Below are 17,616 nucleotides of genomic sequence, written 5' to 3'. Positions count from 1 at the left end.
CTATATTTTCCATTTTAGATTATGAAAATCTGTGCAGCACAGTGCCCTGTGCAATCGCCTAAAAGGATCAGCAGAAGTGAAATTATGCATTCATATTAATCCATCAACTGGCAGACTACTGAAAATCCATCATCATCGTCAGGCATCTAAAGAACTCAAGTTCAGAGCGCAGATTCTTCCCCTCCAGTAAAGGAAATTCCAGCTTATGAAGTACTCTTTCTCCACCATGAAAAGGATGGCATCTTCTGCCTCTATGAGTACATATAGTCTCTTCTAGAACATCATGTAAAGGATGCAGTCTGTACCCCTAATCAAACTGTCTGCTGTTTCTTCCCCTTGCTCCCCTCCCCTCTGCTTTGCCGACGCTTCATATCGGTGCCCATCTGTCAGACAGGCTCCCAGGAAGACATCTCACAAGGCAGCAGAACTGGTTTATCAGACACTGCTGCAGAGAAGGGTCAACCCAGTCCATTGCCTGCTCGCATTAATACTGCCTTCCCTATGCTATGGCTTCGTACCTGTGTGATGCTGTGGAAAACCAGTTCAACTCGCTAAGCCAGCAGAAATCTAACTCGCTCATTCATTCTTGGCATTCTTTTGGGTTAGTGATAAAAATCAGCTCATTAAAAGATGTCATCAGACAGTCACCAAAAACTCTGGAAGTTCAGGGCAACAGCATCATTTTTGTAACAGCAGCTACTATATCAGCTCAAGCACCTTCTGAAAGTTGCAGTCATCTCTCTGCTTTCTTCCAAAATATGGCTTTGTACACACAGGATGACTTCCCCAAACTCACCCTCTAAGCTCTACTCTGTAAAAACCCTTGCAGTAAGAGATTTCTGCTTTGTTACCTATATTGATTCAAGGGAATCAACTGTATATAAATTGCATACGTTGACTTACCATTTTTCTTTATTTAGATAAAACAGGAAACAAATGCATACTGACAGTTAACTTTATGAAGTGCCCCAGAAAGGGACAGCTCCTCTTAAATTGGAAGTGTCCAACAAAATTGAGAGGTATTACTACCAAAAATGACTTTAGGTATACCATCTTTCACCAAATCAACAAAGTCTCACGATTTACATGACTCTCAGCTTCCCATACTAGGTAAACAGGCAATGCATAATAAATGAACAATCGAAGAGCCTACTGGGAAACAGTAAAGCATCACTAAGAAGACTTTTCAGTTAATTTTACTGTCAAAGGTACACAGCTAGTCATTAGAGCTCTACTAGGGGCAAGAAGGTTCATTAAAAATTAGGCTAAAAGGCAACAAACCAGGAATACTAACAGTTGGGTATAAACTAAGGAAGTAGATCAGTCCTAAAAGCAAATTTAAAAAGTACACTGCACAAAAAGAGTATGTAGGTATAAATGAACATATGTTAAAGAGGAAGACTGTGTAAATTTAACTGAAAACAGTTAAATCCATCCATCAGATGGATGTGTTTAATATACATGAATATCTTATTATAGAAGAAAAAAAGAGTACAGAACTCAATCAAGCCAAGGAATAATAGCAAAGATTTGGGACTCTATGCTAGAGGTACAAGACAAACAGTTTACATTTCAAAGCAAGAGATTCAAGTATGTTCGAATATAATTCTGACTCAAATGGCATGGCTCTGTGTGTGGGTACCAGTACTTTCAATATATTCTGGTTAGACTTTTCTGCTTCCCAACTGCCTGGCCAGCAGGGCTCTGGAGGGCAGAAGTTACTCTCTGCTGGCTACAAGAAGCCACATAAGAAGAATCTTAGCAACCAAAGAGAGCAATTACGGGGGATTCTTGCCATATACCTGCAGGGAGACTCAACATGTTCAATGCCACTGTGTAGTGCAGTTAAGCAGCTAATCCCTAAAAAGTTACTGCTCAGCACGTATGAAATGAGATTTCCAGAAATTTATATTTAGGCCAAGTTTTAGCAGAACTTCACAAGTATTTTCACAGAGGATTGACGACTCCAGCAAAGCAGAGGCACTCCACAAAACACTTGCAGAAACTTTTTATATATGTAAACAAAAAGAACGGATTTTCCTCTCAACCTTGACTGAGGAGAAACAATTGTTTGTCCTACAGCTTCCCTCCCTCCTCTGCCTGAAAAAAATGAGCCTAAAATAAAAAGCTAGAGATGGAATTTCCCATATAAGTACCTTACAGTTCAATAAAGTTACAATTGTTTTATAATTAAAATAAATCCCATTCCGCTTTAATTAAAGAAGCGTTGTTCCCACATTATAGGAAATCTATTTGTAAGATGCAAGAACTAAAATAACAGAAAGTGAAAAAACAACCCCCCTACAAATTTATCTTCCAGATAGCAGAGCCAACCAACTACTGGTGTGCAGACCAACACTTACTCTATTCTGTGGCCCACATGAGCTCCAGGATTTGGCCCTACCAGAATCACAGAATAGTTTGGGTTGCAAGGGACCTTTAAAGGTCACCTAGTCCAACCCCCCTGCAATAAGAGGGGACATCTTCACCTAGACCAGGTTGCTCAGAGCCTCGTCCAACCTGACCAGGAATGTTTCCAGGGATGGTGCATCTAGCACCTCTCTGGGCAACCTGTGCCAGTGATTCAACATCCTCATTGTGAAAAATATCTTCCTTATATCTAGGCTGAATCTACTCTCTTTTAGTTTAAAGCCATTACCCCATATCCTATCGCAACAGGCCCTGCTAAACATCCCAACATCTCCAATTTCATTATTAAAATGATTTATTTTGTTTCTCAAAACTCTTTGTCTCTTAAAATGATGGCTTAGTGACAACTGTAGATGAAGTCTTTGCTGTACTGTTAACTCAGGAGCTCAGCATGTAGGCAAGACCCCCAAGATGAGCTTTGAGGAGGCCAAAGGGCCAGCCGCAGCATGAAGAGATTCCAGACTTCTGCATTTCACGGAGCACCACTAGAGGGTTCACAGTTCCTCACTTTGAGATGTCACGAGGCATTTTAACCAGCTATACCTGCCTTTCAGGAGAGCTGTGAACAGGGAACCAGAAAAATTCAACATTGCAGTTAGCCTGTCCTCACCGCTGCGTGGGCAGCTTCCTGCACAAGCAGAAATTAAGGCCATTTTCCAGCCTCCACCTCCAGCCATTAGGACCAGCTCCCACTTTTGCACCTCCACACCAAGGCCAAGGGCTTTCCCCTGCAAATGGGCATCAGGACTGTCTTAAAACTAAGGCTTTAAGGGACCAGGAAGGCTGTCTCCCTAAAGGACAGACATACCCTTCATCCACTGTCCTCTTCTTCAAGAACTCCATTGTTCTTCCCCTTACTGCTTCAACACGGAGGCTATTTTATTCGTGACATGCATAGTGAAAAGGCCACACATAAAATTCATCAGCCTTTTATTAACGTATTAAAGGTTTTGGACCTTTCAAAATATTACTTTACTGACGGCTTCTAAGACAACAGAACTACGAAATAAAATACAGAAGTGCTTTCAGAAACAACACGAAAGAGAAGATGAGAAGGATAAGGTGCTTTTTTTTGTGAATGAGTTTTTTAGACAAGAGGGGTTTACTTTAAAACACCGCTTAGTTGTTTGCCTGGTGACTTTTTTTTTTTTAAATCAAAACACAGACTTCGAAGCCTTCCTGAATGACTAAGGGGCAAAAAAAAAAGCTTCACTATAAAAAAAAATAAATAATTGATTTTAATATTCTTTTCCTAAACATTCATCATTTGACATAAAATGAACAGTAGTTTATCTTTCATAAAGAGGAATACATTTCTTCTAAGAAGTAGCAAAAGGTATAGTTCTATCTCACTTTTCAGTGAAAATCATGCTGCATCTGAAGACCAAAAAGAAGAGGCAGATGTTCAGTTTATACATACATATTAATGTAAAGTATTCTATTACACTAATGAAACTATTTTAAAATGCTTTTCTCTATACCTATGGAATTTCAAAACAAGCTCTAGCATATCGTAATGACTTCCAGTTCTTTTATCTTCTACTAATGTATTTTAAGAACTTTCAAAAAAATTCTTGGACACATATCAAGGTAAAAACATTTAACTTCTATGCCTACTTTTCTTTTCTGAAAGAGATACAAGAGATAAACTCTTGTAGTCAGAGCGCCAGCTGAGCTACCTATAATGAAATAAATAACCCAAATCCTGTCTACTTTTCATGTTTTTGTTGCCTGTTACAGCTAATAGCTACTGCTTCCTTAGACTTCAGTTATTCCTGTGGCGGCTTATTTTCATTTTGTGTTTTAATACCTATCATGTGGAAGGAAAAAAATTAAGTCACTTTCCCCCCCAGTAAAAAAAGGAAGTAAGGCACCTTTCTAACTAACTTATACTGCACTGCTAATACTACTTCAATAACAATCCCGTGACCAAGGATTGTAAGTAATTAGAAAATCATCAAGGAAATATCAGTACATAACTATCCTCCTTCACCAGGCTGTACATGAAAACCAGGTAACTTCCTAACATACACTGACTGAAATATATAAAACATGTTACGCTACCAAAGAACAGGTATTTACCTTTGTTGCAAGTTGTGACAATGAAGATGAAACTTCATCATGAAGAAACTGGTCTTTATTCTCAAAAAAAAAGGGTAAAGATAAAAGAAGGCCCATAGTCAGTTTTGGTTTGACAATCAGCAGTGACACCTTTTAGAGTATTCATAAATGTTTTCATTCTATTCAGTCCATCATAAAAGAAAATTGACCAAATAGGATCACAATGCAAAACTAAACAAACACCACTAGTAAAGTAAGAAATGTGAACACAACTGCATTCAGAAGGATGAAAAATGCTGCACCAGAAGTAAAAAGCAAAACCAAACCCCTACCAAACCAAAACCCCCACATCCCAAAGAGACATCAAAAAAACCCTTGCGTCATAACAATTTTACTACAATTAAAATTAAAAATTCAATTTGCATCTTCATAATCATGTCTGTATTTTTTGGATCCACACTGATCTTCTGAATACTATACTAGATGATGGTATATGCAGTCTGTAGGCTGGGCAGAGAGAATGTCCCAAGATTGTTTCCTCCTTCATGCTAAAAAGCATTACATTTCCTTAACTCAAGGACAGACTTTTGCCCGTGTTCCTTTCCTCTCCATTTATAACTGTAGATTTCCAAAGAAAGCCAGAGTATTGAAGATGTTAGTGAAGGTAATTCACTAGTTTAGCATTTCTGTCCATCTCTCAATTAAGCTGGTGTCAGAATACTCAGGCCATCCTGTTACTATCAACGTTCTCATCAAGACAAGAAAAGTAAGAATAGTGTCAGGAGTACTTTAGAGGCCAAAGATATATAAAGTGGGACATAGCGTATAGGAATTATGGAATTTTACCTTTCCTTAGCCTATTTAATGAGAAAAGGGCTACTTTTTTTTTTTTTGTAACTCCAAATACAAACAGTTCCCAAGTATAAAACAAAAACAGCCACCTGTAACTGAAATTAGTTAACTCCAATTCCAAGAAAAAAAAAAAACAAAATTAGAACAGAAAAATTTATGGAAAGCATCTTCGAAGTGGCAATTTCAGAGAATCCCCTGTATTCACTTTGGTCCATTTTTTGCTTATGTCAACCACTTCCTGTTTCAAAACCAAATTAAACAATTCCTTCCTTTTCAACTGAATTAAATGCTAAAGGAGTTGATATGCTCTTTGCACCATAAGCTTAATTTCTGTTTTAGGGTAACTCCGCATGCACATATCCCAAAACACCCAAAAACCAGAGTATCCCAGCTCCTATGCATTACCAAGGTCTCCTTCACTTTGCTAACAGCATCAGAAAGAGGTGAGAAAGGCACCACGAGGAGCATTAGATATTTCTAGTCATGTGGGGGCCCAGATGTATCAGCTTCCTTTTGAGAGACCAGCTGCAAATCCCATGCATCTTTTTTGGTTGTATTTATTTTTTATGAAAAAAACCAACTCTTTTTATACTTGTTTATTTGCCTACTAACACTTCCATTTACTTTACAGGCAATACTTTATATTATTCAAGGGACAGGGATGGAGTCAGGAGCCTCTCTAGAACCAGCATGAAGACCATAGTTCAAGAGTATAGTTCAATAATAACTGTATGTGGAAATGTCCTGTACTGGTGAGACAAGGGGTAATGGTTTTGAACGAAAAGAGGGAAGATTCAGACTAGATAGAATGCATACTTTTTTTTTTTACAATGAGGGTAGTGAAACACTGGCACAGGTTGCCCAGAGAGGTGGTACGTGCCCCATCCCTGGAAACATTCCAGGTTAAGTTGGATGGGGCTCTGATCAACCTGATCTATTTGAAGATGTTCCTACTCATTGCAGGGGGGTTGACTAGGTGACCTTTAAAGGTCCCTTCCAACCCAAACTATTCTATAGCGATAGATAAATAAAGTGTTGTGTAGACAGAGAGCTTTACTTGTTGGGGCAAAATACAAAGTCAGGAACTCCCATTATCCAAAATGAGAATATTACTTCCTGTGGAACTTAAGTTACTTAACTTCTGGATTTCAGTTAACTGTCTTTAACCCAGGAGGTTATTATTGCAGATCAGATACCAAAAAATAACACAGTTAAGATTTGTGTTGTACCCTAGAGTGAAATTCAATTACTTTTTCCTCTTTTTTTTTTTTTCTTTCTCTCCTTTTAAGAGAATCACTGGCAATATTTTAAATGGAAACACCACACACATACAATTTCAGAAGTTTCCTTGTTTCTCCTCAACGCTTTTAGCTCTCAAACGTTTGGATGAGGTTGCAAAGCCTTAGACTTAACATGATGGCTTCTCTGCTTGGACACAGGGTAAGAGCGAGAGAATTTGTCCAAATTTTTCCCAAGAAGACAAAAAAAACCCCAAAAACCAAGACCTAGAAAAGCCTCAAGGGAAATATGGGAAGAGGAGAAATTATCTCAGACATCCAGAGCTGACAGAGTAACCAGTTTCAACAACCAACAATACTGTCTCCAGAACAAGTAAGACACTGTTAGTACCTTCCAAAGAAATAACACCTCTTGTTCTAATTCTTCTGGCTCTCCAAATATCTTAAGAAGGATAAGACTTCATGCTCTACTGCAGAGAAGAGAGAAGATGAAAGTGTGAAGGCATCCAGCCTCTAGCAAGCCAGAGGACAAGGAAGCAAAAGTGCAAAGCAACTTTCACAGTGAAAGCTTTTATGGGAAAACAGAGATGCAACGAGCTCCTCACGCAGCTGAGAAGTCAGCATAATAAGATGTGAATACCCTTGTTGATGAAAGATGTAATTCACAATAAATAGTAGACAAAAAGGGGTATTTATTTGCTTCTTTAGAAGTGTGACAACTAGGGCTGTGTTTCTGTGTCAATACAGTGTTACTGCTCACAGACATACAAGGTGTTACCTCCTAAGGAACGAGACAGTCTGCAGGAACCACGCTCATCAGCAGAGGCTGATGGTAAGAAGACAACACAAAGTTTAAAGATGTTAAATACAAAGACCAAAAGATATGAAACCATCAAGAAAGCAACTGGTGAAAATGCAATACCTAAAATACTTTTTTTGGGGGTGAAACACTTTCCAAGTACCCACAGCACCCTTTTTAGGATCTTGCTTAAGAAAAGGAGACTTGGACAGCTGTGGTGTGCTTGTGATGTCCATCTGTACATCTCCTGTGGTCACAGGAACTCTTGACGGAAACTGGCCAGTTGGCTTGAATTCAGCAGTCTCAAAGAAACTAGACTTTGAAACATTTTGTGGAAAATCCATTGCTAGGGAAAGCACAGAGAAGCAGACGAATGCCCCACGGCAGCATGAAAGTGTGGGAGGAGCACATGTCGGGGTTCAGAGCCAGCTGTGGCCCACATCACAGGGAAGGACCTGAGCACTGTGTGGTAGGGATGGGCTGTGCATTAAGAAAAGGACAACGGGGAAAAAGGAGAGGGAGGGAGGGGACCAGTGCCATCACTGGAAAGAGCTGAGGAAAAATGATAGGTCATGTACAACCTGTCTTTAATAATTTGCATTTTTCAGTGATGCACATTAGTACACCCTCTTCTGATACATATTCTCTACTATTTTTACTGGTCAGAGATCAGAGAGCCTACAGTTTGGTTTTTCAAATTTTCTTCAGGGGACAATCTACTGCACTGCTACACGTAAAGAGTGAAGATGAGCTTTCCCTATCATGCTGCAGAACACACTCTGACACTGAACATTTACAAATTATTTCAGTGTATTTTAATCTAAGCGGTTTACAGTTCCAACAGTTCTTTTTTTAATTCAGTGTAAAAGAAATACGCAGACCACATTATAGTATTTAGTAACTAATAGGTGACTAAATGCTAAGACTAGTGGGAAATGCTGATCAGCAACTTGAATAGCCTTCCAGTTCTGGCAGGGGAAGGTTGGTATGCGCAGAGTGTTTTCATAAGGAAACAAGTGCCCTTTTGTTGGACATACTGCAAACCATAAGGTACTCAAGGGATTAATTCAACTAGCACACAAACCTTTTTGTACAGAGATCAAAACGGTAATCTACTTCCCTCAGCTTCCTCTGTGGTAAAGTAATTAATTAGTCTCTTTAAATCATTCCCTTTCATAATTCAGGCCAAGATGAGGAACGCTGGACATCAAAGAGTTAAGGCAAATAACAGCATCATCTCACCCTGCATGCCCTTCTTTTGCTCTAGTACATAAAATGGTGTATTATCGATTTTCTCTACCCAGTTGTGGAACCTTCCTGCCGTACACACACCAGCTGTCAAAGCCGAGCACGCGTAAGGGTACACAAGCTATCATTAACAGAGCAGGTCCTTTTGGTACAAATTCTTGCCCTTCTACTGACCTATTACATCCCTTCTGCCTAGCCTCACGTCTCATCGAGGACTGAGAGTAATTTAAAGTCTAGCTTATCATGCCTGTAAGTGCAAATTAGATTATGATCCACAAATGTATAACTTAAGAGAAAAAAAAAAAAAAACAAAACAAACATCACCTCAAGAGATAAACTCCAGGGTAGAATTTAACGTAATTCCCAGTATTCCACAAACCCCACCAAATAATTTAGTGATAGGAGAGGAGAAGGTTAAATAAAAATAATTCAAAAAAATCACTCAGGAAATCACAAACCTGAAAGTTAACCTCTGAAGCTGGAAAGATTCCCAAAACGCTGATTACAAACCAAACAGTTGAACAACTCTCTATACACAGCCTGACCAGGAACGGTCCGCACGGATTCAGAAGGGATCACATTGCCAGATCACCATCTTAAAATGCAGCTAACAAAAGAAACTATTTCCTTGGGTTTGAGCAGGATCTTGCTGTAACGTCAAATGAAACAAACAAGACTCAAGCAGATTATTAACGCAAAAGTCACTCCGCTTATCTAATTTTAGAACTGAATCCAAAACAATGCAAAATGCACTCAAACACAGGTAAGAAGAAAGTTAGCAGCAGCACTTCAGTGGCACTGGGCCTCATTTTCTTTGCTGCACCTATAATATACACCCAGAACAATTCAATGTGTGGATATATGCTTTCTGAGTCATGAAATTGAGGCATCAGTGATCACATGTAAACAGGCTCTGAAACAACTATGCTATTTTCAACATATTCTTTTAACACGGCTGAAAAATAAAGGTGAACTGTACCTGAACAGTCACATAAAACCAAACATGCTCTTTAAGGAAAAACAAGCTTTGCAATTTTAGCAAATGAGGGATGCATTACTCAGTCATACAGCTTTCTTCTGGGACACAAGGCCATGCGTTCAGTGAGCAGAACTCCCATGCAGAACGGGGAATTGACTCTGCTCCTTCCTGGCAGAAGTAGCCTAGATTGAGACCAAGATCATTTCATTTGTCACGTCCATATTTCATCTGCTGCTAGATCTCAATCTTCCATTTGTATGTCCCTAAAGCAAGTGAGTGAACCAAACCAGCCACCTAGGAAATTCTCAATTTATACCACCTGCCTATTAATATCACCAATGAAAATTATTAACCTAAGCATTTCTAAAGTTTGTTCATGCTCAAGAGTAATTTGGTATTTTAAACTCATTTTCCTCTTCTACAAAAATAGTCTTCTGCTCCAGATTGCTCACTACACTTAGAAAAACATCTACATTATGACAATAAACCATTTTAAATGCCACTGAGACTAAACAGTGACAGTGACTCCTACTGTGCAAGTTTCCTCTGCCAGTCTTTGGCAAAACTGAAAATACTTTGTCCATGAGGAAAAGGAAAATGTAAAAATATAAGTATGATAAATAATTATACTTTCATCTTGGGATGTATTGAGTAGACAACACTAATCCACTGATCTTGAAACATACTTCTAAAATATAATTCATCAGATCGTTTCTAGAAGAACTTATTTCACTCTGCTGATTTTAAGAAGTCCAGGTGACTATTTCAGATACAGCAGGCAACCCATCCAATGCAATTAAAAATGCTTCCATCTTCTAGGCTTCAGCCTTTCATAACTACCTACCAGACTGACCGGAAGACGAAAAACAGTTCTCCTATGTTTTCACCTTTCAAATTATTATTAATACTGAATACATTTAAATTAAGATGATGTTCTTTCCTTCAGTATCCACAGCTGTCAAGAACTTGTTTAGCATTGTCACAAACTTTGTTTCATTCAACAATTTCAGTTATTGCTTCACATTCCATTACATCTTAAAATAGAATATCTAAATTATTTCCATATGTTTTACTGTCAATTGATATAAATGGCCAAATGAACTGGAGAAGATTAATTTCAGAAAGTATTTACATAAAAATACTTTTGTAGTTCTGCATTTTATTGGCATTACCAAGAGAAACATCAGAACACCAGATTCCTATGCTCTCTGTTCTTACATCAATACATGAGGTTATTCTATTAATTGTTCCCATTATTGTGGACCTCTGTAGTAAGTGGTTATAATACATCTTACTCAGACTTTGCTTCTCTGAAATATTTTTGGAAGAATGTTATTAAAGATTAAACACCTTAAAGATATTTTAAAAAGCTCAGCTCATTAAGAATTTAGTTTTACCCAATTTATAATATTTTAAATATGCTTCAAGAAACAGAAACAGCTGTATTAAGATCAAAATACCATGAGTGTCAAAGCTGAAACAAAGAAGGTCAAATAATCAATTTGACAAATTTTCAGTCAGAAATTTCATCAAAATTGAAAACTTCCCTGGAATATTTGAATTGTTGCAGCAATTGAAGTCAATTATTTTTAACAACTTATCCATGCTAGATGTTCATATTTGCTTTTTTCGGATCCAGAAAACAAACCCACAGATGCTAATTCAAAAGACAGTAGCTGACATACAACTTTTATTCAATCATGGTGTTTGCAATGAAATTACATATCTTTAAAAAAGCTCTCGCATGAGTAATGGCAATATTTTCATAGTATAGCTTCTGCAAAACAGGTCGAACGCATTATTTTTGGTTACAGCATTCACCAGCACATGAAGTGCTTCCTTTTGACACACAGCTTTTATCAGCCCTTGCGGTGTTCACACAGACCCTTCCTGGAGCTCTTCACACAGAACCAGGGGCCAAAGTTCTTGAAAACGTACCTCTGCTGATGACAGAACCCAAAGATTGTCTACCTAGAAAGCGCTCAGTAACATCTAATAACTCTACTCATGTTATAGATGCCCTCATGCAATCTGGCAAATAGTTTCTATAAAAGCAAGGAAAAAATAATAAATCTACTTTACCAGTAAAGAATTTAATATATTTAAATTATTAATTCTTTCTCAAAAAGCAACATATTTTAGTATGTATATTAATAGCAGCTGGTCCAGTGCTGTCAGGAGAGAATGGCTCCAAAAACCTTGCAGAACCCCATGAAGATACAACAAATAGCTTAAGGAAAGTGGATCTCGGGCAACGATGTGGGGGAGAAGACAGTGGTTACAGTGGTTTTGTGGGTCAGTGAAAGGGGATAATTCTGTATTAGGCTGGAGGGGAGGAAGACAGAGAAGGCTGTTGGCAAACCGGGGCGATCAGAGCTGGTAAAGCAGAACTGGCTGGAGGAAAGATACAAGTGATAAAAATGAGAAATGGGGGAGAGGAAGGGGATGTACTAAGAAAAACCCTGAAAGCAAGGACAGAGATTTAAATGCAAATGTCATGAAACAAAGGGAGGCCAGCTGAAAACACGGAAATTGAAGGATGAGGAAGACTTAAACTTTATGTCAGCAATGGGATTTGTAGGGACTAGGGGATGGGGAAACGCATCGTAGGTTATCAGGAGCTGCAGAGGAAGTAATCACCGTCAGGATGGGAAGTGAGGGTCTGCACAAAAATTTCAGCTGCCTAGACAGAAAGAAAAATATTAATAATTTAAAAAAAAAAAAAAAAAGAAAAAGCAGACCTGGACTTCATAGAGGAAAGAGCAGTAAAGTATTAGAAACAAATTCGCTTTTGCCCAATAGACAAAAACCACTGACAACCTTCAGCTTACCGGCTTGACTGAAAGAAAAAGGGAGATACTAATGTTGTCTGTAGTAGGAGACCAACCAGACAACACGTGCTTTGTAGGACTTCTAAGAGTCAGAATAAACCAACACAGAGGGGGGTAAGAGGTGAGAATCAGATCTGATCCAGGTCAAACAGGTAAAAATGACAGTACAAATCAGAAAGTGAAGCACCTTAGAAATAAAAGGGATTTAAAAAAAAAAAGCCTAAAGCCCCAAAAAACACCGTCGGCTCTGCAGAGCTCCAGGAAGACTGTGAGAAAGAAACAGGACCCACTCAAGAAGCTGCTTAAAAAGGAATGTGACAAGAAGGAGGAAAAGCAAGAAAGGCAGGGCAAGGAAGGGCTCAGGAAAGCCTTCGCCATCAGTCCCACAATCTAACATTCAAGAACGATGACAGAATACAGGTGATGGATTTTAGCCAGGAAAATGTCACCAAAATGTCACAAGAATAACTCTGATGAAAGGAAAAAAGCCCAGCTAGCAGAAAGGAGAAGGTATAAAGGAATTACAAGAGTACTGCAGGGAAAGCCTGAGACACACTGCAATGGTTAGAAAGCGAAGGAAAGGCATTAGCTGGATTAACATTGCCTGCTTTATTTTTTTAATTAAAAAGTACCCTTATTCAACGTATTAGTAGAACATAAGAAATGCTGTGCAGCTCCCACCCATTCCTGCAGGGCCTGTCTGAGTTCAACTCATTCCAAGATGAAAGCCAGTATTAAAATTGTACCAGAGACTTAAACATCTTCATTAAAATAGATAACTAAAATTCTGTATAGCCAACTTTGAAACATTCAGTGAGCAAGTCTAAACAAAATTCAGCATAAAACATGTTTTTGCACATACTCTCTTTGAACATAAAAAAAAAATACAATCGGGGAGAACAGATCAAGGCTAAGGATCTGAAATATTTTTACATGAAAGATAAAGTTGCAGAAGATAATATAGGTCAGACTGATGCCTATCCACTACCCTAATATATAGATGTATTTTTAAAGTCAAGCGCCATTTTACGTCAGTTACATGTGATATTGACACAGCATTGACATCTCTGAGGACTGATTACATGATAGCAGGATTGAATCAAAGAGGACCTAGCATGACTGCCAAAACACTGCCTTCCAGAAGTCCAAACCCAACATTTTTCCCCTTTCCAAAAATATAACTACAGTTTGAGACATAATGACTATATTACAAAGTGAACACAAGTTTGGCATACATCACTGTACATTTCTAGCATATTTGGAGAGAGACACATAAAAAGCACACTAATTTCATTTTATCCATGTGTACTATTTATGTGTGTTTAAGTTGCCTTCATGTGTTAATTGTAACTTTACCTAATAAAGCACCTTCTTCACATAAATTAAAAATATTCATGCTCCAAAGCATAAATTAAAATTCACTTCCAAGATTCAGTCTATAACTGTCTGGTCTAAAAAAAAATATACAATAATCCACACAGTTATTTACACAAGTACTGTTTCAAAATTTACTTGTCTTTCTTATCTCAGGAAACACCTTACTATTTTAAATAAGTGTTAACAATTCAAAGGACTTGAATGTATGCAGAAACTTTTGCTAAAAAGTGGCCAGAAGCTGACAATTCCCTCCCATTGCAATTTTCATGTTCTAAAATTTGTTTTTTGTTCTCCCCTGGAACAAAATCAAACCATTCTGTATTCCACAAAACCAGAACTGTCAAAACTTCCCTTTTTAGATCAAACTAAGCTTTTCTATTTAAGAGCTACGAATTTCTACAAATTCAAATGTCTGCTTGAGTAAGCCCAGATCAGGCTTCCATATCTAAATGGGATAATTAAAATTTCTGTAGAGTAACAAAGGGGGTCTGGTTTTTTGTTGGTTTTTTTGTTGTTGGTGGTGGTGTTTTTTTTTTTTAACTTACAGTAGCCTAGTTCTTTGTTGCTGTTTGCTACTGCAATGTCCTAATTATTACGTTGCACAGAGAGAACTCCTTCACTCTTTCCCAGCTTTGAAGAAAGAACATATAGCACCAACATTTCATTATGCTGGAACACTTTCAGCCTGGTCTGTTTAATGACCAGATATGACTACCAATTTATCTTCTTTGAAGTAAAAAGTTGCAGCATTATTTTTAGCATGAATGGTAGAAGCTAAAGGATTTTATTCCTGTGTGCCTGTTAAAAATGAAAATAAAGACAAAAGATAGCTTTTGGGGAAAACAACATATAAATCGAAGTCAAAATGTGATGAATATGGTTCATCTTCTCTTACGAAATGACATATCAGAAAAGAACCTAGAGGAAATGAAATGGAGCAGTAAACTTCTGCATGAAATCTAATACTGGGCTTTCTTAATCTACTAAAAAGCACTCAAACAAATTATCTGGATTTTGATCCTCAAGAAAGAAAATTAGGCAAGTCCTGGATTCTCTTCATCTTGATGAGGTAATCCTTCATCTACAGCTTAAGCAGGCTGTACCGTGACAACTTAAACCCAGCAGAAGCTGAGGAAGACCGTGACTTTCTCGCGCACAGTTAAGGTACCAAGAGAACTCTTCCCGTAACCCCTCCATGCTCTGGTGCTGCTACTGTCCTTCAAAGTCAGGGGTTTGGGTGATGTAGGCCAGGATGCAGCAGCAGCAAAGTGCAGATCATTACCAAGTCCCCCTACACATCACTGGACTTCACTCCCTTGCAATCACACTAGTGAGAGCAAAAAACAGGTTCTGATGAAACCTCAAAAATGTGAAAGACTAAAAGCAAGGCCCTTGAACCACATCAGCTGTAAGAAGCTGAACAAGCGCATCTGGGTACCTCACGCTTTCTCCTTGACGTCTAAGCCATGTTTTAGACACACTGTACCTATGGCTGTCTTAGAGCTGCCTTGATAGATCACAAGAATTCCAATGTTAGGTGGTCATACTTTTCTGTATCATCTATCATTCCTTAAAGTGTACATAAACTCTACAGTAACTACATTTAAATGTTTTTTGGGGTGGGGTTTTTTTCCCTCAGTTGTCAAATTTTCTTGATTTTAACAGGTAAAACAACTCATAACTTAACGGTCTTCATTGCAGTTCTGTGCCAAACTACACTACAGCCTTGCTAACTTTTTCGAATCCTCTGTCTTCACGAATATTTTGTTTAGTGCCTTAGAATAATTTATTTTTCCCCAGCATGTCCAATACCAAAAAAGCATCTTTTATTTCAGTGCCATTGATAATAGGCACTGTGGGAATTGGAAAGGAATTTTCTTAAAATTGATGAAAACAGCAAATCATTTGCACCAGAAATCACTGTCATCACCCTTATAACTTGAGGCCACCACTAATGGAACAGAAGCCCACGAAAGTAAAGACAACTGGACAGGACAAAAAAATAACCCACCAAACAAACAAACCCCAACCTCTGTTGCTAAAGTAGAGGATTGGGAGAATTTTCAGGACAGAAGTCTGGAGAATCATCTTACCATCTTTTGACTGGGAGGGTAAAGTCAGGAGCCTCAGAGGAGGGCTGGAGCATTTGTGGTAGAGAAGAGAAGCAGTGAATAGTCAGTGGAATTTACTGGAAGCTTTCAGTAACCTTTAGTGTTCAAGGAGGGTTGCAGGAGATAAGCAACTCTAGGAGGGCTGTGGATAGCACAAGCCAGCAGTTTAGTGATAACAGTGGAAGTTTCCAAGCACCTGAGGACAGGAATTGTAGGAGGGAGACATTACGTGTTGTATGAGAGGTTGTGGGAGATACTTCAGGTTGCCTCCAACAATCCCCCCTTCATCCCCTGAAAGGGGTCTTCAGCATGAGTACCTGTTCTTCCTCTCCCACAGGAGAAGAACCTATTCATCCATACAGTCTCCACAGCTGCTGTCAAACAAGTAGTAAGGGCTAGGGCTCTCCTGCTCGCTGTGCAGGGGAAAGGACAAGGCGAGGCTGAACTGGGGAGCAGACAGGTGACTCTGGCTACTAGAAGATGGAGGCAATAACTGCAGTGATTGGGAGAGGCTACTCTTCAGCTATAGCCATGCATGTTGACAACCCACAGCAGTTGTCAACCAGGAACTCAAGCAGAAGGTAGATTATCTAGATACATTCCAGCTCTTCCAGCAAGGTAGGCACCACAGCCATAGGGCGGGAAGTTGGGTAGGTTTTTGTACCCTCTTTTGAATAACAAACCTCAGCAGTCTGCAGCCTGAGGCAACTGCTGACTTTAGATAGGCAGGGATCCTACAGCCTCTCACAGAACATCTAAAGACATTCTGTGGCAACAGAAAATCAGTTCAGCAACAAAGCAGTATCGGTCAGCGAAACTGGCTTCTGAGTTGGACTGATGCCTAATTACGGAATCACAGAATCACATGGGGTTGGAAGGGACCTCTGGAGATCATCTACTCCATCCCCCCTGCCAAAGCAGGTCCACCTAGAGAATTGCTATCAAGTTTTTGATGATTGCTATCAAGTTTTAGCTGTTCTGCCCGGTACTCAACTGCTATACCCCTCCTTTCAGGTTGCATTTGTTAGGCGCCCAGTACTTTGAGAAGGCCACCACCACTATTTAACTTAGCATTTAACAATGAAAGCTTCCAAGTAAGATTGCGGCTGTTTGAGGTTAACCAACTACCATTGATGAAAGGGCAGAAAAAGGAATCCTGCCGAAACGTTGGTCCCCCACAGAAGGGGGGCTCATCTGCCACGCAAGGTGATGTTCTTACAGACCACCAAAAAAACGCACCAGTTTTCATGCCTGGTGCTCACAGACCAGGTTTGCGGTGCCTCTGCCCAGGGCTGGGAGGGAAGGCAGCCCGCGGCAGGGAGCCAGGGGAAGGGCGGGCAGCACAGCCGGGGGGACACACCACTGGGTCAGCGCCCCCAAAACGCCGGGGTGACAGCCCCGCAAACACGCCCCTTCCCCCGACCCGCACCCAGGGGTGGGAAAAGTGATTACTCATGCCGGCGGGGACCGGGGCCGAGGCTGGCGACCCCTCCCCGGGCCCCGCGGGGCTCCCCCGCCACCCCACAGCGGGCCCTGTGCTTCTTACCTGAGGGGCCGCGAAGGCTGCCGCGGCGGCGGCGGGCGGCGGGCCGCGGGGCCGCGTCTCCTCCTCCTCCGGCGAGTCGTCCAGCAGAACTTTGCTGCTCTTGTTGAGCTTCCACATGGCGGGCGCGGGGTGTGTGTGTGTGTG

General features: G+C 39.8%; 1 protein-coding gene across 1 annotated transcript in view; it reads right to left on the bottom strand.

Annotated features, from left to right (window-relative positions):
* The window catches only part of TDRP (testis development related protein), a 29,516-nt gene extending 11,918 nt beyond the window's left edge, over positions 1 to 17,598 (bottom strand). Inside the window, exon 1 of the mRNA XM_014948910.1 lies at positions 17,473 to 17,598. Within this exon, the coding sequence (XP_014804396.1) occupies positions 17,473 to 17,589 (117 nt within the window). The 5' untranslated portion in view covers positions 17,590 to 17,598. The remainder of the gene's footprint in view (positions 1 to 17,472) is intronic.
* Between the last annotated feature and the right edge of the window lie 18 nt (positions 17,599 to 17,616).

This window comes from Calidris pugnax, unplaced genomic scaffold (genome assembly GCF_001431845.1).
Source record: "Calidris pugnax isolate Ruff unplaced genomic scaffold, ASM143184v1 scaffold141, whole genome shotgun sequence".
Classification (NCBI taxonomy): domain Eukaryota; kingdom Metazoa; phylum Chordata; class Aves; order Charadriiformes; family Scolopacidae; genus Calidris; species Calidris pugnax.
Note: the sequence above shows the minus strand (reverse complement) of the source record. Positions and strands in the feature narration are given on the sequence as shown.